The 22,946-nt window shown below is 42.1% G+C and overlaps 1 protein-coding gene across 1 annotated transcript in view; it reads right to left on the minus strand.

Moving 5' to 3' along the window:
- The window catches only part of LOC141148042 (kinesin-like protein KIF19), a 115,758-nt gene that overhangs the window by 55,292 nt on the left and 37,520 nt on the right, over positions 1-22,946 (minus strand). Inside the window, exons 7-12 of the mRNA XM_073635198.1 lie at positions 19,485-19,607; positions 17,166-17,357; positions 12,570-12,716; positions 8,945-9,067; positions 6,500-6,662; positions 4,860-5,034 (exon numbers count right to left, since the gene is read on the minus strand). Coding sequence (XP_073491299.1) covers positions 4,860-5,034; positions 6,500-6,662; positions 8,945-9,067; positions 12,570-12,716; positions 17,166-17,357; positions 19,485-19,607 — 923 coding nt within the window. The remainder of the gene's footprint in view (positions 1-4,859; positions 5,035-6,499; positions 6,663-8,944; positions 9,068-12,569; positions 12,717-17,165; positions 17,358-19,484; positions 19,608-22,946) is intronic.

The following is a 22,946-nucleotide window of genomic DNA, read 5'->3' on the forward strand; positions in this document are numbered from 1 at the left end:
CCATGCAAGAATATTTTTTCCTGGGCATCCCATGAATTTCCTAACCCCATCCAAGTTTAATCCCTCAATAAAAATACAAAAACAAAGCTGATGGACTTGTTCATTGTCTTGGAGTGTCTGGAAGTAAATGGGCTGGACTGGGTGACAGGTGGGCCACAATCACTCAGCAGCCCCTACGGGGGTACTGCTACACACGTGTATATATACATAATTCTGCCTCTGTACAAAGCAATATCGCAGTCCCGCTATAAGTTGCTGATCGCCACCATTACTAGTATAAAAAATAAATAAATAAAAATTCCAGTATATATACCGTAGTTTGTACACACTATAACTTTTTCACAAACCAATCAATATACTCTTTTTTTACCAAAAATATGTAGCAGAATACTATTTGGCCCAAGTTTATAAAGAAATTATTATTTTTTTCAATTTTTTAATTGGATATGTTTTATAGAAGAAAGTAAAAAATATTGTTTTGTTTTTTTCTAAATTGTCAGTCTTTTTTTTTTTGTTTGATCAAATACCACCAAAAGAAAGCTCTATTTTGGGGGGAAAAATTACATAAATTTATCGTACAGCATTGCATGACCACGCAATTGTCAGTTAAAGTAATGCAGCGCCATATAGCAAAAAAATGGCTTGGTCATGAAGGGGGTAATTCTTCCGGAGGTCAAGTGGTTAATGAACAAATGTCGAAAAAGTTGTACGCTTGTGTAAGAGTTGTCTACGTACAAATAGAACCCCTTTAGGAACAAGGGTGACACCAAGTCCCATACTATCTTGCCACTGCTCCCCATGTAGTCCAGCTGACGGTCTTTTACTGTACCTTGTGTAGCACTGGTAGATTTTCAATCTACTGCTTATAGGTAAATTTAGTGGGTTATCCGTTCATACATAGTCAGATTTGCCTCTGTTCCAACTTGACTGAGTTCTGTGTAGTTTCACACTGTGCCTGTGGGTGTCGTTGTCGCCATGGGTCGGTGTTGGAAAGGCAACACATTGAAGTGTATGAGTGCTCCTCTGTCCCGGAGATAACTCGGTGGAGGTGGTCCTCCGAGTTGCATTCTGGGAGAGGGTATTTATGGGACAGACGCCATGTTCTAGGGTTCATTTTCGTTCCGCCTGCTGGCCCTCCTGGCCGACAGGTATGTGTTAGGAGTACTACCGCGTGGTCCTCCGATCGGGAGGCCCACGTTGCTGCAGCGTGTGGGTGGGCCCAGAAGCCTGTCTGGGGCCTACTACAGCAGCAAGGGAATGGTCCTGGGCTGTCTGTCTTACAGGAAGAAGCTGGACAACTGAGAAGATCCCAGGGGAGGGAGGGATCATGCAGAGTGCTGGTCTGGAGAGGGGCCTGGTGACTCAGTTAGAGGACGTATCCTAAAGTTATCCTACCGTATAGTACTGCCGGGTTGGCTTAAAGGTTCTAGTGCTGTGTTTGCTATCCATCGTAAACCATTACATCCTGTGGCAGAGGATCGTACGGTTTTGTTCTATTCAAGTCTGTGGCAGAGACTTTTGTTTGTGCTGCGCACTGGCTGCTAGGTTAGTGAGAGAAACCTATCCAGGCGGGCAAAGATTCAACTTTAAGAGGAAAGTACATTCTCCTACAAGATTTCAATTCCTAATAATACACTAAGAAAAGGTATTTGAACTTCCCTGCAACACTTCTTCTACCTCTTTCCTGCTACTTCCTACAGTTACATTTATTAAAGCATTGGAAAAGATACTCAAGTGTCCGGTGCCTACATTGTCTGGTGTTAAACTCAAGGGGACCCTAGACCCGGTTCTGGTGAAATAGAGCTAACGAAGGTGACGGTAACAGCCCTCTTTAAACCAGCAGCTCCACCGAGAGTTATTGCTACACTTGTAAATTCTAAAACGATATGTATTTTTTACAGAGCTTATGCAGTTTGACCCTATATCTGGCACGCTTGCTGGGGGGAATATTGCTTAATTGCAAGCTTGCCAGTAAAATGTACAAGAGACTCGTCTATGCAGATGTGTGTTGGGGTGTATACACAACTGCAAATTTTTGGGAAAGCCAATTTACAAGGGGTCGAATTTTGTGGAGCTCATCATAGTCAGGGTCACCCCGAGGCTGACAGAGGGTATTGTCATTGAAATGCATTATATGCTTATATCTTTGCCTGGCCATTGCTGCAGGGAATTTGGGCATGTGATGAATCAGGTCTGTGTACCAATATGAAGCAATTCATTCTTTTTTGTAATGCCCATGTTAAGGGTTAGGCCCAAAAAATTTTACATTTGGGAATCGGGTCAAGTTTCTTTCCACTGAAATGGTCTGGCAAGGTATAAATTTGGGTTGGTGACAATGTATTGTAAGGAATAAACATTAGTTTGGTCCAATCAAATTGTACAGGTGTTTGGTGAAAAAATCTAAAAAAAAATCAAGAGGCGTTGTTAAGTTCGCTGTTTCCACCTGAACCCCAGGCTGGGCTGTGAATGGGGGGATAATGGGTGTCGCTGAATATGGGGGCAGCCAATTAGGGTTTGCAAGCACCTCTGGAAGGCTACTATGGGCTCTACGGGCCTGTGCTTGAATTCTTGGTGGCTGTGTTTGCATTCCGCTACTAGTGCTAGCCACCTCACCAGCTTGTATTGCACTTCTGATGCTCACCATTTCACCATGAGATACTGCAGTGCTGGTGTCTAAAAGGCTAGGATGTACTAGGCCACTCGTGCTTGCCAGATCACCAAAGTGTAGTGCAGCGCTAGTACTGGCATGCTGCTGCATATTGAGCATAATTATGCGTTTCTAGCAGCTCTTCCCCTTTGCTCTCATCTGACATGCTCAGAATCCTGTAGACCTCCTTACTAGAGTACATTGGGACATTTTGGGTGCTAAATTTACAGGTACCTAGTGCCATTATGGAAAAAGAGATCCTGGCTAGTAATTAGGGACTGCTTGCGCGTTAGAAATAAAATGAACCGCTAGTGTTAGGAGAGATCAAGCCTGATCTTGCTAACAGTGCGGGTTTTGTGTACAATGTTTCAGAGGTGGCAGTGATCAGAAAAATTACACTGACACTGTTTTTTTTTGGGGGGGGGGGGGGCTAAATGCAAGTGCAGGCTGTGATCGGAGCTGATCCTGTTAATGCTACATTTTTGGGGATGCTATACTAATGGGGACACAAGTATAGTTCTGATTGTGATTAAAGTACTGATCCGTACAGACACTATACTAGTAATGGCGGTGATCAGCGACTTAAAGTGTGTCTGCAATAGTGTGCAAACAGTCTAGCGCTAACTGACCCTGGCTGGGAGGGAAGCTACCCTGACACTATCTGATGTCGCTAGTGACACTAATACAGTGATCAGTGATAAATGCTGTACACCAACACTGTACTATTGGCACTGGCTGGGTGGCAGGAGTGACCAAAGGGTTAATTGGGGGCAACCAAGGGGTTAAGTGTGCCTAAAAAGTGTAAGTGTAAAAACTTGAAAAGGCATCTGGCATTGTGAAACACGTTGTCATGGTAACCAACACGCTTTCTGTCCATGCCTCTTAATTCCGATTGACATCGGCTTTCTCCCAGCTGTCCTGCAAACTGCTCTTTGATCACCAGTAGTCTGATTACAGCAGCAACACTGTTACACCTCTATGGCTAATATGAGAATTGGCTGGTATGATCATTCCTTCCACCTTTGCCGCCATAGATTATTTAGCCTGTGCCTGTGTACATGTTTGCCTTAAGGTGATGTTCATGTATATTGTACAAGCAGCGTTTCTCCAACTGTGGATCTTAACTGTGCTTTTTAATAAACTCTTCTTTATTGGTTCTTGTGCCTTTGGATATGTGCTCCTTGGATATATACCCCCAAGTTATGGTTGCCCTGGTGCATCAGGAGACTGGTGATATATGAGCACCACCCTGTGGTCAAAAATCGCGGGCGCTTTTTTAACGTTTGTAAATGTATATGTGCTGCTCCAACTCACTGTGACCCTGCTTTCTTCTCTTCCTGAACTGAAAATGATTCAGGAAGAGCACACCCTAGAACATCCTTTGTCTATGTTTTCAAACAAGACATAGGATCGTTCTGTGATTGGCTACAGCCAATCAGCAAGTCCCGGCCATAAATCATTGGGCGGGACCTGCTGACAAACTTGTGCTGTAGCCAATGACAACATGGGGTTGCAAACCCGGAAACAGGTGGTGACTTAACAGTACATTGGCCAGCCCGTCTTTCATCGCTCTGGTAAGGTTGTGAATGCTGCAAAGCTGGTGTTGATCTAACTCCTAAGTGTGATTTCTCTGTGTTATGAGTTAGTATCATGGCACTTTAAATATCAGAAACATTATTCAGACCCTTCCACCTACCCACCATTTGAGGGGTATCCATTTTGGAGAAAATTATACGCAAACTTTCAGCTTACCAGGAACCTGTTACAGGATGTTGCTAATGTTTTGTATGTCATCTAGTCACATTATACTGGTTATTAGTGAATTGTTACAGTACATCAGACTATTAAGTTACTTCGTTAACATATGGATATGACAGCTGTGCCTTATAAGCATAATAACATGAGCTATTTGTGTACAGACTACACCCAAGGCGGCAGTTGATTACTGCTTTAAGGTCATTAGCATCAAGCTCTCCATGGTATACACCTCGACAGGAAGTATCAATTGTCACAGCAATACCTCCTACGTGGTTTGGGAGCAGGTCACAAACTGTAAATTATCATGTCTTATATACTATCTATTGTGATTATAAGCATATACTATCTTCATGGCATAGGCAGAAAGAAAAAAAGACAAGTATACATACTATATCCTCTTACTGAAGTTTGCAAGGCACTGTTGTAATATGTAATATCCATTCAGTGTACTTACTCAGCTATTGTAGCAAGATGGTGGACAGTGTCAATGTGTTGTTCTAGATGGGAATTATCCAGCTGTAAAAGGCAGCATTTCACCTTCATATGTTCCTCAAGAACACACTGAAATTGTTCCACCAAACTGATTAGCTTTTGTTCTTTGTGTGAGTCTTCAGCCTGATCTCTATCCTCTGTGGAAGAAAGAAGGTAAATACAACTATGCATTAGTATGAGTTTCAAGTATGTTTTCAAGCTTTTGTGATTTGCCCACCACCATCATAACCTTTGTCTAATCAAGTAAGGAACAACCGGCTCTACTTTTACTCTCAACAGTCAACCATAATGACATCTTCCTTCCACGTCAAAATGTTCCAACAGTCTCCTCTATTTCCGGGTCACTCCTATTAACAGATCTCTACACCCAAATTCCTAGATACACCTACCTGCACCTATTACAATAGTGTTTTTCTCTCCCAGGATTTTCTGCTTATTATACATAAAGGAAAATGAAGGAGGAAATCCTTTACTTTCTTCAGCCAGCACCAGGAGAATTTATTCGCATAGGACTTTAACCCCAGAGTCGGCCACTGCTGTGATATTGTTTAGCTTAGGTCAGTTAGGCTCAGGAGGTCTGGGGGTAGCCTTAATTCTGATAAATGTAAATCTGTCCTTTGGGAATACTAAGAAGGTATGAAGTACTGACACCCAAAAGTGCCTGAACTCAAACGATGAGGACCGCACTCCTATTAATGTTCGATCTTGGTAATAAATGGGTGCTTGTAGTGACTGTAGCATATGCACCATGCAAAATCACAGTAAAACAATGAGACGTCACCAGCACTTTGTTGCAAAAACAATGTTGCCTTGAGAAAGGGATCCTGAGTGGCCCTGAAATGTCAGCTTATTTGAATAATGTGTCACTACACTAACAAATGAGTGTATATTTTTGCATAAATGCTAGGCCGGTTTGATTCAGCAAAGCTCTGACACTTCCTCGTTGTATAAATGCTTACCCACTTCTCTACATTCTTCTACACATTCATATTGGCTAATGGGGTAGCTCATCATAATGATGTGCCAATGGGAATGTGTGAGGTGGGACTTACTGGCAAGTTCCAACATGGAAGTGTCAAAGCTTTGCTTGATCAAAACAACCTGACATTTGGGTGAAGCAGGAAGATGCTGAATGCCTCTGCAGTTCCTTTTGACTGTCTGACCTTCATATCTGTCAGCAACTTTCAGTATTCTTAGAGTGACAATCTTTTTAACTGCCGCCTTCTACAACATTATACGATAACTTTCAAATTTGTTAACTGACTTCAACACTACTAAACATCATTGGGATGACCTTCAAATGCTCTTTTGACTGAAATGGCTCATATTCCCACATACACCCTCCAAAGTCTTGTAAAAAGGCTTCTCAGAAGAAATTAGACTATTAAAGCCAAAGAGGCAGACCAACTCTGTGGTAATGCCCAATGTTTCAGAATCTGATGTCCAACAAAATCATAATTAGTGGTCAGGTGTCTACAAAATTGTTACCATATAGTGTACATTTTGATCTCGTTTTTGATGCTAAGGATAAGAGGACATGGTGACAACGATTACAAGTATTGGAGATGGAGATTTTCAAATTATTACAAGTTATCACAATACCTTGTGCACTTCTGATTTTTACTTCTGTTTTCATCAGTCTTTTTATCTCCCGGCCATGTTCATTGATTCTTTGATGCAGTTTTTCTAGTTCATTGTGAAGATTGTAGAGAACCCTGCCATATTTGGTAGCACGTTGGGCAGCATTCTCATAATTCTGTCTCACCTAGAAAAAAAACATTAGATGAAGAGATGCAGAAAGAGCAATGAGACGTAGAAGAAGTAGAAGTAGTAGTAGATAAGAAGCTGAACTGATATCAAGTCCTTGTCAACCATACCAGTCCATCAAATCCTGCAATATTCTCTAATCTGCTCTGGTCAATGAGAGATGGGCTGTGATTGGTTGGTATTGTCAATGAACACCCTTCTTTTTTAAGTGGAAACTCTCCTAAAATGTTAAAAGACTTAAAAGAAATATGTCATCCCCATAAAATGTTGAGATAATGCATTATATTTATATTATAGTTTAAATTAAAAAAAACTGTACATATTATCATTAAAAGCCGTTCTTGGGTTCCAGCCATGTGACTGTGCCTTAGCACAGTCTCTCAAGGTACCTGCCTGAAAATAGGAAAGTTATGTCATCCAAGTCTACTGCTGGCAGTAATCATTTTCTTCCTTACCCCAGTGATCACTCACTCATTCTGATTTTTATAAATTTCTGGCATGACACATTATAATCCCCCATTCACATGAGCGTTTTTCTGCTAATTTCCCTACACCTGACTACACAGTATCCCATTCTTTCTAATTGTGCCTGTTCACACTTGCATGCTCAGTCAACCTTAGTCAAAAAAGTAATGAGCTTTTTTTAGCATATTCATGCAGTTTTGATCCCATTGAATTAAAAGGGAATGCCTGTAAACACGTGATACACACATTTTTGGCCTTTTTTTTTTTACGCCTCAGGTACTCCATGCCCAGCCCAGAAAACAAACTCCTGATACTTGAGACGTAAGCAAAAAAAACCTGAAAAACATCTGAGCAGGCTCACTCAGGTGGGTTCGGACTTTAATCCAAACATACCTGAGATTGTTTCTAATTAGGAGTTAGCTCTGGAAAAAATGCTGTCCTATGGCAATTATTTTTTTTATTCTTTTTGCAAAATCTTTATTTTCAGTTTCAATATCCACCAAAAACAGAAAGGTAAAAAGAGATAAGCATATATGACAAAAATAGTAAAGCATGGGAGCTCAACCCTGCAAGCACTCTTTGTAACAGATATACAAATTACAAATCCAGAACAAGTACAATAGACATAACCAAAGAAGTGCACAACAACATCAAACACCATAGGCAGAATACTATGCCTATTGGTAAACCTCACAAGGGTGCACAGGAGGGCTCAGACCCCTTCTGAGCCCCCAAAGAGGCCAAGTGCCTCAAATCTGCTGTATAGAAGCATGGTAACAGAAGGAAAATAAGTGTTAATCAAAAAAGACCAGGTAAATAAGTAGCTATGAAAAAAAACAAGGTCTTCGGGCCCAGCTCGAAAGCCGGGGAAGGAGTCAGAAGAACACAATAAGTTATCTGTTATGCCACATCAACTAGCCCCTCCCCACCAGATTACAAAGAATAAGGTGCATTTAACTTAACTTAGCATTGATGTATAATACCAGAAGTTAATTGCAGCAACTGTTTGTATAAGTCAGAGGTAAAAAAAATCAATCCACAAAGCCCAAGTGTTCTTTGGCAATGATTTTGAGGCTAATGAAGGCATTATCACAGGAAGTTTTACAATCTTTTGAAAAGTTAATAATCACTTTACATTAGCATACAAGCACACAATATTAGAAAATATGGTAAGTCTGATTCTAGGTCCACCTTAAATGTTTGTATCTAGTGAACAAAGTTAGGTTGACTTAAAGTCATGCAAATCAGTCTCTACAAATCACCAATAAATAAACATTTTACATCAGAACAAAATCCAAAATTTGAAAGACGTTAAAAACTGAGAACAGCATTAGTGAGGGTAGGTGCAGCAAAGAAATTAAACCTACTTGGCAACTGTAATAAGCAGGCGTCACGGTACTCTGATTTTGGCCCATGTAACCTAAAGTTGTAAATAATGAAGCCTTTGCTGACAATGGTGGCAAAATACAGACCTGTTATATATATTTTGAGATCTAATGCTGGATTTAGATCACATGACCCAGGATGGGCCAAACCGTTAGTTACGGCTGACAAATAAGTGTATTTAATTTTCTACATCTCTTTCCAACATCAAAAGACGTATCCCTGATGTTTAGGGATCTTGACATTGAGCTTATTTCAACTTTAAAAATGCAACTCCAGCCCAATCGCTACGTGCACAGTACAAAGATGTATGGGAATAGCTTTAGTTGCTAAAGGTTTTTTAAATATAGCCCATTCAATTATGCCTGAAAATAACTGTTTATGTCCTAAAAAATATCTTTATTATCTTTAGCTTTCATGGCATTCGCTCACCCTGGTCCTGATGTTTTTGGTTCTGCTTGCATAGATCAGAGTCGTGCGAGATTCATCATAGGCAGCTATGGAGGGACTCACATGTGCTATCATTACTGTTCTGCTGTTCCCACTCAGAGCATCCTATGATAGAAAATATATATATTTATATATGAAACCATTTTATTTATTTATTTTTGTTCTATTGTACCATCTGTTACTAAAATTTTAACAAAGATTATATAATAGGCTAATGGAAGAAGAAAATACGTATAGATCTTTTACTTTCAATTATTTTTCTTCATTTTAGGGCCTTGTGCACACTAGATATTTTTACAGCTGCTCCTAGGGGCATCTGGCATTTTTTTCCCTGCTTCTAAACTCCCCTGCATGTTTCCCCAATGTGTCAATGCACACATAGGCTTTTAGCAGCATTTAGTGGCAGGTGAGTTGAGAGGCAGTAAAAAAAACTCTCTGCCAGTGCGTCCAGAAGCAGCAGAGTTTGGGCAGAAAAAAAGCGCATATAAACGTGCGTGAACCTTAGGCACATTTAGGGCTTGAGCGTTAATTCATTTCAATGGCCATTTATTCTGGCGAATAAAATGAATTAATGCCCAAACGTTTGATGAGGGTAAACACATTACACACTTTTACAAGCATCAGGGGTTTCGTTTTTGCCAAAACACTGCTGCCCAGAGAAAGGCATCTAAGAGAGTTTAGAAAACATCCAGTGTGTATGAGGCCTAACAAAAACAGTAACAGCTGAAATGCCCATATAGGGGCCATAGAAATGTAAGCATATTTAGGTCCAGAGATGGGTAACAGAACACAAGTACAAGATTCAGTGTGAGGACATGGAAAGACATTCATTCATAGGCTGGTGTCCTATGATCATACATTGTAAGCATTAGAAGGGGTGCTTTAAGAGCTAAAATATTTGAGGGTAAAAGAAAGTGGGAGGATGTAGAGAGAAGGGCAGAGAGATGCGTAGCACTCATACTCTACAGACTTGGGTCAGGGGTAAATGGGTAACATTAACGGGCACTCAGAATAACCGGGTCCAAGGATGGCAAATGATAGGTGAATCAAGGTTCTCAAGCTTTAAGAAATTCGAGCTGTGAGTCTTTGACGATACTGGATATTTTCTCATTCACAATCATCAGGTCATTACTTTCCTGAAAGGGGAGTGAGGACTTCTTCCAAACCCTGGCAATAGTTTGCTTTGCTGCTAAAAACAAGTACTTTGCCAATTTTTGTTGGTATAAAAAAAGGCCCAGGATTAGCTGGTGAAAGAGAGCCAGCTGAACTATTATACAAAAGAGGGATTGACAAAGTCCAAAAATTGTGGACCAGGCCAGAAAGCTATAAGTTTAGGGCAGGACCATCATACATGGACCGCATCTTCCAAAAAGCATACATGAAATAACTGTCAACTGCTCTGTTGTTCTCTCTGATGGTCCCTACATCACCACAGTGCCCTGGGGCCAGTGGAAGAGCCACATTACTTGGTAGGAAACCAGGAACCTAACACTCCTAAAACTGTGTCGGGTAAATGGGCACCATAGCTCCTAAAGAGTATGAAAATCGGTACCGCAGGAAGCAAGATTGATACGTTTATTATCTTTTCTCTACAGGGAACATTCTTTTCTACTTCCTAATTTTGCTACAAAGTTGAAATTTTGTTTTTTTTTTGTTCCAGCTGCTGTAACATAACTTACATAACATGAATTTTGTCCCATGTCCTGCTGATTGTTCCTGTAGAAATCTTCTCTCAAGTGATAATCAGTTATCTTCACAGCGCTGAGCTTGCAGAGTTGTATGGGATAATAACTTCTGGTCTAACATTGCAGCACACTGAAAAGGTCCTGACGGGGGCACACAGCTTTTCCTTCACTCCTCCATTGAATGGAATGGAAATCCTTGCATTTTATTCACAGAATATAACATGTTCTTTGAAAGAGGAAGAGCACTATGACATTCATCTGCCCCTCCCTTATTCACAGAACATTTTAGGCCTTGTTTAAACAGAGCGTACTGTAGCGTACACCCGTGCAGGGCTGTGTTTACTTGCATGGGGATGCAGAGGTGTTCTGCGCATCCCTATGGAGGCAGTCCCATTGATGTCAATTGGGAGAGCCGGTGCATGTCCCTGAACTCTGCATTCAGGAACACGCACCCACACCGATGTCATATTGGGACACTGTATCCCAACTGACATCAATGGGACTGCCTCCACAGGGATGGACAGATCACTGCTGCATCCTCGTAAACACGGCCCTGCATGGGTGTACAGTATAGTATGCCCTGTGTGAAAAAAGCCTTACATCAGTGAAAACAGTGCAGGGATTTTTGTCAGTGGAGGAGGGGGGGAGAAAGGGGCATTTTTTAAATGTACTGCAATGTTAGACCCAAAGCTTCTAACCCATGGAGGGCCAGAAGTTCAGTGCTATGAAGAGGACCGGGCATCACTGGAGAGCAGAACCATCACACTGTAAGAACATGAGACATACCTAATTACAATTAAGTTATGTGAGGGCAGTTGTAGCAAAATACATTTATATATAATGAAACTTTAGCTTTAAATCATATTTGAAGCAAAAAAGAAAAATCCAATATATTGCACCTTCCCAGTCCTTAGATGTAAAAGCTGCATTTATTTTCTATTTTTCAGGCTTTTCCCTTCATTTTTATCTTGTAATCCTGGGAATAACACTCCCACAAGCTCACTCACTCCACTGTATCTATGGAGGAAGCCATGCTTGTCATGCAGAGGAGTTATATTGTATCCGGTGCACTCCTTACAGGCTTGCCCACAGTTCATGTAAGGTGCTGTAGTGTGCTGTGCCTGAGAATAGGATTCTACAAGGTACTGAAACATTGACCTGTGATGCCTGTTGCTTTATGTGAACTGGACTTCAGATATGTCTTTATCTCTTATGCCCCGTACACACGGTCGGACATTGATCAGACATTCTGACAACAAAATCCTAGGATTTTTTCTAACGGATGTTGGCTCAAACTTGTCTTGCATACACACGGTCACACAAAGTTGTCGGAAAATCCGATCATTCTGAATGCAGTGATGTAAAACACGTACGTCGGGACTATAAATGGGGCAGTGGCCAATAGCTTTGATCTCTTTATTATTCTGAGCATGCATGGCACTTTGTGCGTCGGATTTGTGTACACACGATCGGAAATTCCGACAACGGATTTTGTTGTCGGAAAATTTTACAGCAAGCTCTCAAACTTTGTGTGTCGGAAAATCCGATGGAAAATGTGTGATGGAGCCTACACACGGTCGGAATTTCTGACAACAAGGTCCTATCACACATTTTCCGTCGGAAAATCCGACCGTGTGTACGGGGCATTAATGACATTACTTGGAGGTGGGTGGATTAGTAGTTTAAACCAGAAAGAACTATGTCGTGTGTTTATTTCAGCTCGCAAGAAGTGACAGGGACAGGGATTTGTGGCGCGATCAGCAGGTATTTTCTGTACTTGCCGAAAATGTCCGTTGCCTGAAAAATGGAAAAGAATGCAGTCATCGCATCCAAGGACTAATAATTTGCAATATAGAGTTATACATTTTTGGTTCTTAGGTTTATATATCATTTAAATTCTCTTATATTGTAAAGATGCTTACTTTTAAAAGTCGTGTCAGTTTACTGTCTCTGTAATTAACATGAGCATGGCTGCCACGCTCACTTAATGCAGTGATGCAGTTTCCAAGAGCTAAAAGAGAGCGATTTATGTGAGCGCCTTCTTTCATCCGTTTTCCTCGATTTTGAGTCTACAAAACAGAAAGCAGATTCATTAATGCTCTCATGTGACCAACACAGAATGTTCCGTTTTTAGAAAGAGATTCACACATTGCTAAGGAAAGACTTTCACAACAATATTTTAGGCCAAGTGTGATGTGACTCTAAGGAGACAATTACATTCCTTGGGGATGATTCATTAAAACTGAGGAAAAACAAAATAGGTCTGTACCTCACAAAAACAAATCAGATTTCTTCTGGTAACTGCTTATTGCAATTAAAAAGATGAAGACAAGCACATCTCTTTGGTCCTCTGTACTGTTACTGTCCTTAATGGAATTTGTTTGCTTTATCCAGATGCCTGTATCTACCATTCTCTTTTAGGTTGCCCATAAACTATACAATCAGTTTGTACAAATTCCTTTAGATCTACCATCAACCACGCTGTGCCTGCCTGATTTGATACAAATTGAACGGATTGTTTATGTCTGTCCTCCTATTACATACAGTAGTTTTGGTAAATGTAAAGGAGGTTGTAAATCAGATTTTTTAATGCAGTGGTCTCCAAATTACAGCCTGGGGGCCAGATGTGGACCTTTCCTTGCTTTTATTCAGCCCTTAGAGAAATATTTAATCCTCTGACACCAATGAAGGGGCACAATTCCTCCCAATGACACCAATAATGGGGCACAATTCCTCCCAATGACACCAACAATGGGGCGCAGTTCCTCCCAATGACACCAACAATGGTACGCAGTTCCTCCCAATGACACAGATGGGGAGCAGTTCCTTCCAATGACACAGATGGGGCGCAGTTTCTTCCAATGACACAGATGGGGCGCAGTTTCTTCCAATGACACAGATGGGGCGCAGTTCCTTCCAATGACACAGATGGGGCGCAGTTTCTTCCAATGACACAGATGGGGCGCAGTTTCTTCCAATGACACAGATGGGGCGCAGTTTCTTCCAATGACACAGATGGGGCGCAGTTTCTTCCAATGACACAGATGGGGCGCAGTTTCTTCCAAAAACACAGATAGGGCACAGTTCCTCCCAATGACACAGATGGGGCACAGTTCCTCCCAATGACACAGATGGGGCACAGTTCCTCCCAATGACACATATGGGGTACAGTTCCTCCCAATAACACAGATAGGGCATAGTTCTTTCCAATGACACAGATGAAGCACAGTTCCTTCCAATGACAAAGATGGGGCACAGTTCCTCCCAATGACACCAAAAGATGGGGCATTGTTTACTCTCACAGATGCCCGACATTTTTTACTTCCAATCACCACAGTCTGGGCCCCCTAAACTCTGAAAGACGGTAAACTGGCTCTTTGTCTAGAAAGTTTGGAGACCCCTGGTTTAGTGTATGGCCAGATTTCCTAAATGTATATAAAATAACTGGATACTAACATTTATAGATGTAGCAATATGGACTATAATTGCCACGAACAGCTATTCCCTGCCCTATCTTATACCATGTTATCCCTCTAGTGCCCAGCATTATCAGACTGACATCATATTTGTGAGCCCAACCAAAGGTATTGGTAGTTCCAACAGACGGCTGTTCCCCTGCATGACTATGCATCCCGACTACATATCCCAGGGATCTTTGCTACCACCAGGGAGATTGCTGGGAAGAACTATAAAAGAAACCAGAGAGCTTCCTCCGGGGCCTTGTGTGTGAAGGACCTCTCCAAGCATGGAGAGTGAGGTTAAGGCCTACCATGCAGGCCACAGCATTCCTACCTGACCAAGAAGGGATCCAGCGCTGTCTGCTGTTTATCGGACTTCTGAACAGCACCATCTCTCCAGTGCAACTAACCACGCTTCGTGCTCTGTAACGGGGGATCATCACAAGCGGATCTGCAGCTAGAACGTCCATTTGGGAGTCGCTAGCTGGAAGGTGTTGAATCGGCCTGGTCGTTGGTGAGAGGGCCATTGCCCATCTTTGCAAACCTTTCCTTTGTTTCATTAGGACACTGTGCACAGACAGCTTTACCTTGGGAACACTTCACTGCACCTTCATTCGAATACTGTACATAATTCTCTTTAGTTCAGTCATCACAAGATATACTACCACTCTGTTACTATACCCTATTGGATACAGACTGACAGCCCGCAACAACGATCGCCGCGATGCGCGCCCCCAGGGGCGCGCAGTAGCTCAATATCCTGCGGACGTCATATGACACCCAGTCAGGATATTGAAACCACTTTGCCGCCATCATTCTGCTGTATGGCGGGCGGCAAGTGGTTAAGTGGTTATTCGACTTTGTACAACCACACCTTAACTGAAGTATTCCAGTAAACTTTTATAGAATATAAACGCATTGAGTGTTGTCTTATTACTTAAAGGTATTGCAATAATGTCTGAACCCAGAGCGTCAGGTGGGTTGGAAGGTTCACAGGGTCATAGCGATGCAGGTGAGCAGGTAAATCCAAGCAGTCCCATAGGGGGCCGTGCTACATAGGTAAAGTTGATCCAGGGAATATCCAGTTGCCTCTTGGGGCATCAGGTAGTAATTATATCCCCTGTAGGATCATGCTTTGCTGGGGTTTTTTGCCTTCCTCTGGATCAACTGTGGGTAAAGGATTGTGTATATGGGATTGTATGATCAGCCCCCCCCCCCCTTTTATTGGTTGAACTGGATTGACTTGTGTCCTTTTTCAATCAGACTAACTATGTAACTATATGTAAGATTTAAAGTGATATTAAACCTTGGTTATTTTAAGCACTTTCAGAAGCTGATTTATTCACTTACTGATTATGTACATACTTTATCTCTTAATCTTTGCCTATGTTCCTGTTTAAGTCAATGCCATGATCACTGCCTTAGTTTTCCTGTTTCAGGGTGGCTCTTTTCTCTTGCAGCATCCTATGAAGCCACTCTTTCCATGCAAGGACTAGAGTAGTGTCTCCCTACGCTGTGTTCATCAATAGATACACACAACCTAGGTAGCCTAGGTTAGCAAGGCACTTCCCTACTCCTCACTTCTCTAAGCTAAACACACTAATTCAAGACTGCACTGTCTACTGTTAAATCTTTCCTGTGAAGACTGGAAGTTCGGGGGAAGCAGCACTGAGAAAGCAGGAGCCAGCAGCATTAAAAGTTGTAAATTGCAAACGCAGTAGTTTACTACAGAATGTTTATTTTATTGTGCTCAATGTGTTAAGCTAAAATAGCTCAGGGTTTAAATGATACTTTAACCTGGCCATATAATGTCTGCGGGCTGAACAAAAGAAATGTACCAGATTCCTCCATCCACTCTAAACAGCTCGAAATAACAAACTTCCCTGCTGGCCTTTGAGGTCGCCAGCAGCTGTCAGAATACCCAAACAGCGGCTGCAATTGATTGGATGCAGCTGCTGTTTGGCTAAAACTTTGTTTGAAAGGTTTCTTCAACAAAAGTCAATCGAATTGTCAACTTATGAGAAACAACACGAGGTAGGTAGGGCCACCCATTGAATGAATTTCGATCAGTTGATTAGAAACCACCCCTACTCTGCCACTTCCTTCCAATTTCAGCAGCTGGTGTGAGCAAGGTTATGGGTATTTAATTAGAATTAATTATTTAGAAAAACTGCACCCCAATATACTGATTGGAAAATTGAGGAGCACGTGATCATCCCTCTGCTCACTCTGCTTTCTTTACCTGTCAGCCTATTCCCTGTCAGCATACAATCACTGCAGAAGAGTTTAAAAGGGGCTGCTACAGTAGTTCCTCCTTCTCCTGGTCAGAGTGCTGCTGTATAGGAGTTACAGGAGATTAATATCAAGAGAAATTGTGAACTTACACTAGCTACATTGAAAAATATGTTAAGGCTATGTTTCCACTAGTGCGTCCCCAAAGTCGCGCGATTTTGCCGCGATTTTTTACCGCGATTTTACCGCGATTTTACCGCGACTTTTTACCGCGATTTGAAGCAATGCCTGTATCTATGGACCTCAAGTCACATCAAAGTGGGACCAAAGTAGTGCAGGGACTACTTTGAAGTCGCTGCGACTTGAAGTCGCACAGATATGAACGGTACTCATTGGAAATCATGGAATACAATTTGTCATGCGACTTTTCAGTCCCAAGTCGCATGAAAAGTCGCACTAGTGGAAACAGAGCCTAAAAGATGTATAACCAGTGCATAACTGAATTGTCCTTTTATGTAAGCCTATATGTGCACCTTTGTCTATTTAGGTCCCTCTCACACTTGTGCAACCTGAAAATCAAGTGATTTTGCCACTTTTTTGCTGCGACTTGAAGCAATGCCTGTATAATCTTGAGGTCTATGGACCTCAAGTCGCATCAAAGTCAGACCAAAGTAGTGCGGGAACTACTTTGAAGTCGCACAGATATGAACAGTACTCATTGAAAATCATGGGGTACGACTTGTCATGCGACTTTGCAGTCCCACGTCGCAGGACAAGTCGCACAAGTGTGAAAAGGGGCAGTAAAGAGATTTACAATATTAGCAGTACCTGTGATGCCCTCTCTGATCCTGCCAGGTCTATCAGCAATAGCTTGCCTAGCCGTGCTTCATCTGGAGTACCTAACTTGCTGTTCTTTTTTACAACAACTTGGAGTATTGCATGAGACCTGGAAGATGTTTTGTTGGCTGCAGTTGGTTCCTGAGTGCGGTGTTTATTTCCTCTCTGCACCAAAGACATGGCCTGTAACAAAAAAAATAATTAAACATTCAATTTATTATAAATTTTAATTTATCTTGGAGCTCAGAGGTGGAACTACCACTACAGAAACTATTACACCTGGGAGCAGGCGAATGCTTGGAGGGTGGGGATGAGCAGCAATACCCCACAACTTTCCTGATCTGACAAGCCATCCATACATAAATAAAATGGCCCAGGTTCTGGTCAGTGTTCAGACTACATGCAGCTGCTTCAAGTAACCAATGACACAAATTATCTTGCTTTAGCTGAATCTGTAAGAGGCATTCTTCCTCCCACTAACCACCATTGTGAGGGTGCATTTTTCCTGCCGATGACCACCAATCTAAGGGGGCATTCTTTCTGTCAATGACTACCAATGTAAGGGGTCATTCTTTTCGCCAATGACCACCAATGCAAGGGGGCATTCTACCGGTCACTAACCTGTAATGGGGGGGGGGGATTCTTCCTGCCACTAACCTCCAATGTGAGGGGGCATTTTTCCTGCCAATGACTACCAATGTGAGGGGGCATTCTTCCTGATGATAACCACCACTGTATGGGGGCATTCTTTCTGTCAATGACCACCAAAGTAAGAAGACATTCTTCCTGTCAATGACCACCAATGTAAGGGGGCATTCTTCCAGTCACTAACCTGTAATAGGAGGGGAAATTCTTCCTGCCACTAACCTCCAATGTGAGGGGGCATTTTTCCTGCCACTGAACGCCAATGTGAAGGAGCATTCTTCCTTCCACTAGCCACAAATGTAGGGGAGCATTCATCCTGTCACTGACCACCAATGTGAAGGGGCATTCTTCCTGTCAATGACCACAAATGTAGGGGAGCATTCATCCTGTCACTGACCACCAATGTGAAGGGGCATTCTTCCTGTCAATGACCACAAATGTAGGGGAGCATTCATCCTGTCACTGACCACCAATGTGAGGGGGCATTCTTCCTGTCAATGACCACCAATGTAAGGGGGCATTCTTCCTGTCAATGACCACCAATGTAAGGGGGCATTCTTCTGGTAACTAACCTGTAATTGGAGGGGAAATTCTTCCTGCCACTAACCTCCAATGTGAGGGGGCATTTTTCCTGCCACTGAACGCCAATGTGAAGGATCATTCTTCCTTCCACTAGGCGCAAATGTAGGGGAGCATTCACCCATTCACTGACCACCAATGTGAGGGGGTATTCTTCCTGCCAATGACCGCCAATATATGGGCACATTGTTCCTCCCACTAGCCACCAGTGAGAGGAGGCATTCTCTCTGTCACTAACTTGTAACAGGAGGGGCATTCTTCCTGCAACTAACTACCAAAGTAAAGGGCCACTTTCCTGCCACTGAACACCAATTTATGGGGCCATTCTTCCTCCCAGTAGCTACCAATATAAAGGGGCATGCTTCCTGTCATTAACCTCTGACAGGAGAGAGCATTCTCTTTGCCATTGTCTGCTAATGTAAGAGGTCAGCTTTCCTGCCACTAACCAATGTAAGGGGTCAGTCTTCATGTCACTAACCTCTAAAGTAAGGGGGCATTCTCCTGCCACTGACCATTAATGGGAGAGAGGGCATTCTTCTTGCCACTAAAAAATAATGTAAAGGGATACGTTTCCACTGACCACCAATGTAAAGGGACACAATACTTACTACCGAAAAAAAGGGGAACTCTTCACTGACAATGCTAGGGGCACATCATTGCCCATCAATATAAGGGGGCACCACTCTGACCACCAATATAAGGGGCATTTATAATAACCACCAAGGTAAAGAGTGATTCTTCAAATATCAATAAGACAAAGGCATTTACCGTTTATCACTTATATGACAGACATTTAAAATTAAGCCCTTGTTCTTTAACCTTGGAGCCAATGTGAAAGGGATGACAATAAGAGTGGTGCCTAGGCTACCAGAGAGCACCAGGAAATAGGAGGTATAAATAGCTGACAATATAGGCTGGTGGTTATTACTTGGAGTGCAAAGATTTCAATGGAATGTGGTGGGGTCCATCAAAATTTTACTTTTATTTGCAGTTGCTCCCTTGAGCCATATACACAGTCATTTTCCCAAACAGCAACATGGGCTGATGTTTAGTTGGCTGTAATACACATGATCTGACCATAATTACCTCCTCAGCACTAGAAGGACAAAATTCAGTAATCCCAGAAATTTGGATGATGCCTTTAGAGTCATCTCTCAGATCCAAAACCCCAGAAGGATTTAAAAGGTCACGGATTGTCTCATTGTAAATCTGCGAGTAAACAAAAGAAGGAACTGTCACTGGTCATGCTATGTGGTTACATGATAACTCCAGAAATATGTCCTGCTTATGTTTGGAGAAATGTACCTTGTTTCATTATCCAATTGCTTGATACTATAAACTAAGTGGAGATACCCTTTTTTTACCCCATGACTTAGGCTGGCCATAGACAGTTTGAATCTCAGTTAGCTTAGCCTGAACTAGATTCGAACCATGTATGGGCAGGCTAAATGTACCAAGTTGCTCGACAGAGCAACTTGGATACAACCAGCCTGCAAGATTTTACATGTGAATATCGCTAGTGGCTGGTATAGCTGCTAGCAATAATCACTGTCTTCTGGTCCCCACAGCTTCTGTGGTTGCAGGAAAGAAATTTGATTCGTCTATGGCCAGCCTAATACTGAACAGTTAAAAATACTAAGGCGCTCCAGGCACTCAAAATCTTACTAAACCCCAAGTGGACAAATATATTTATTATTTTGTCAGATACTGAATATGTTCAATTTTGTCAGATACTGAATATGTTCAATTTTCAAAGTAAACAATACATGCCCATCATGTACATATTGTGAGATAGGCTATTTTGTAGTGAGAGTACAAATACTATTCTCCTAAATTGGTCTCATCAAAACATCTAAAAAACGGAATCTCCTTTATTTTGCTGTTGAATAATAAAGGTGATAGTATGGTTTCTATGGGCTACACAGAAGGAACTAATTCATGCAAACATAAAGTAGATGCCCAGACATGTTCCTCTTGACGTAGGCAAAACCCCCTGGAGCCCTCTTCTTACATACTGTACATTGTGTGTGCAGGCCCTAGGGAGAAAGGGCAGCAGCATTGTATTTCTGGAAAAGAAAATATTGTTATATCTGTAGGACAGTGAGGGGCAGGGATAGGTGAAGTTCTATAGGTGGGAATTCAGGCAGGCCTGACAATGCACTGCACGTAAAAAACACGTGTGAACAAAATGTTAAACACAACTTCTGAAATAAAGATATGCATTTCACCAGCTTTGCCTGCAATGCAAATGCACCAAAAAAGGACCTGCTGCATCTCATATCACTCGACATAGGTCAAAAGCAGACCCTCTACATGAACCCCAAAGGTGGGGCTGTCAGTGTACTGAAGATTGCTGCTGGAGCCATTAAAGGTTATACTCCACAGAAAATTGACTGACTGCACGAGCCTATAAATATTTGGAACCACTTATCTTCTTGTTCAATATTTTTATCGATTTTAATCAAACAGGTATAAGTACAGCAAATCACTTCAGATATACACAATAAAGATATTTAAAAACGTAGCTCCATTCACTGAAGCATGCTATAACAAATAATATAATGCAAAAGAAGGCTTGTCAGCCTTGTTAACATTAGTTTAAAGAGCAAAAACAAACAAGTATAAAAAAAGTGGTTTTAGACCATGTTGGTATAGTGCTATCACAAAGATCCTGAGTTGGGACCTAATCCCAGCCAGTGGAAGGCCTGTGTATTGTGGAGATAGAGAGAGGAAATGAGAGAAGAAGGAAAAAAGAAGAAAAGTAGGGGCAGAGGGGAAAGGAGGAGAAGCTGGCAAGGGTAGGAAAGGAGATGGGCGGGGGGTGACCCACGTCCACTTCAGAGACCCTGGCCTAGGCCATTCCAAAAGTTAGAGTTCAAAAAGGTATCAGTTGAATTCCCCTGAAAGAAAGTGTGAGACCCAAGGGTCTAAAACTCTATTTAAGGAATCGCTTATTAGTGTCACTGTACCCTAAGAAGGGAGATTTTTTTTAATGCGTTTGGAAGAATAAAAATAGGCAAGAAACTATGTGATATTTTACTGTGGCCTTACCTGTTTGTTAATTACCCATTTACATTGACTCTACACTGTTAACTTCAGCACTAAAAGTACTGCACAGCAAAACCTAGTAACTGCTGTTGCAGAAAGAGCCTTACACTACACAAACTGGACTTAATCCCCACACATGGGCTGAATATCAGGCGACATCAGCCGATTTAATAAAAACTGTCCGTCATTCGGCCTGTGTGTATACCAGCCAGTCCGACACACGGGCGGCTTCTGTCGGACGAGCATGCTGGAAAACCAGCAGCCAACCAACTCCCAATCAGCGCTTTCAGACAATAACTGAGAGCGCTGATAGGAGTGTTCTGACAGGGGGGCCGTTCCCCTGTCAGAACAGCTCAGCCAGGGAGATCGCTGTACTAGCGTCAGAACGTTAGTACAGCGGCTCCGACCGGAGCTACCACATACCAGTGGCTGCTTCTAACGCAGCTGTTGGTGTGACCCAGTCCTTAAGGAAACCTGAATTGAAGTTAACAAGTATGTGGGCTGCCATGGGTGCCCTCCTAAAATGCAGGTTGTTTGGCTATTACATTGATTCAATGGCTTTGAAGATTTTGAAGTCACTGATCTGGCTCTAGCTTGCAGCAAAAAAGTCAAAGTGAAGTCAGGACACCTTATACATTTTCTTTTATTTTTTATTTTTGTAACAAGCATAATAAGATGGGGCTCAGCATACAAGGTTTTTTATTAATCTCAGCACAGATGTTTTCTTTATTGCACTCCATTAAATACAACCATTACTAATATGTTAGTAGTACATATATCTATATGTATGTGTGTGTTTATACAGTACAGTGAGTACACCCCTTACATTTATGTAACTATTTTATTCTATCTTTTCATGTGACAACACTAAAGAAATTACACTTTGCTACAATGTAAAGTAGTGAGTGTACAGCTTGTATAACAGTGTAAATTTGCTGTCCCCTCAAAATAACTCAACACACAGCCATTAATGTCTAAACCGCTGGCAACAAAAGTGAGTACACCCCTAAGTGAAAATGTCCATTTTCCCTCCCTTTTTTTTTTCCCCTCAGGTGTGAATGGGGAGCAGGTGTGTTAAATTTGGTGTTATCGCTCTCACTTTCTCATACTGATCACTGGAAGTTCAACATGGCACCTCATGGCAAAGAACTCTCTGAGGATCTGAACAAAAGAACAGTTGCTCTACACAAAGATGGCCTAGGCTATAAGAAGATTGCCAAGACCGTGAAAATGAGCTGCAACACGGTGGCCAAGACCATACAGCGGTTTAACAGGACAGGTTCCACTCAGAACAGGCCTCGCCATGGTCGACCAAAGAAGTTGAGTGCATGTGATCAGCCTCATATCCAGAGGTTGTCTTTGGGAAATAGACGTATGAGTGCTGCCAGCATTGCTGCAGAGGTTGAAGGGGTGGGGGGTCAGTCTGTCAGTGCTCAGACCATACGCCGCACACTGCATCAAATTGGTCTGCATGGCTGTCGTCCTAGAAGGAAGCCTCTT

This window comes from Aquarana catesbeiana, linkage group LG06 (assembly GCF_042186555.1).
Source record: "Aquarana catesbeiana isolate 2022-GZ linkage group LG06, ASM4218655v1, whole genome shotgun sequence".
Classification (NCBI taxonomy): domain Eukaryota; kingdom Metazoa; phylum Chordata; class Amphibia; order Anura; family Ranidae; genus Aquarana; species Aquarana catesbeiana.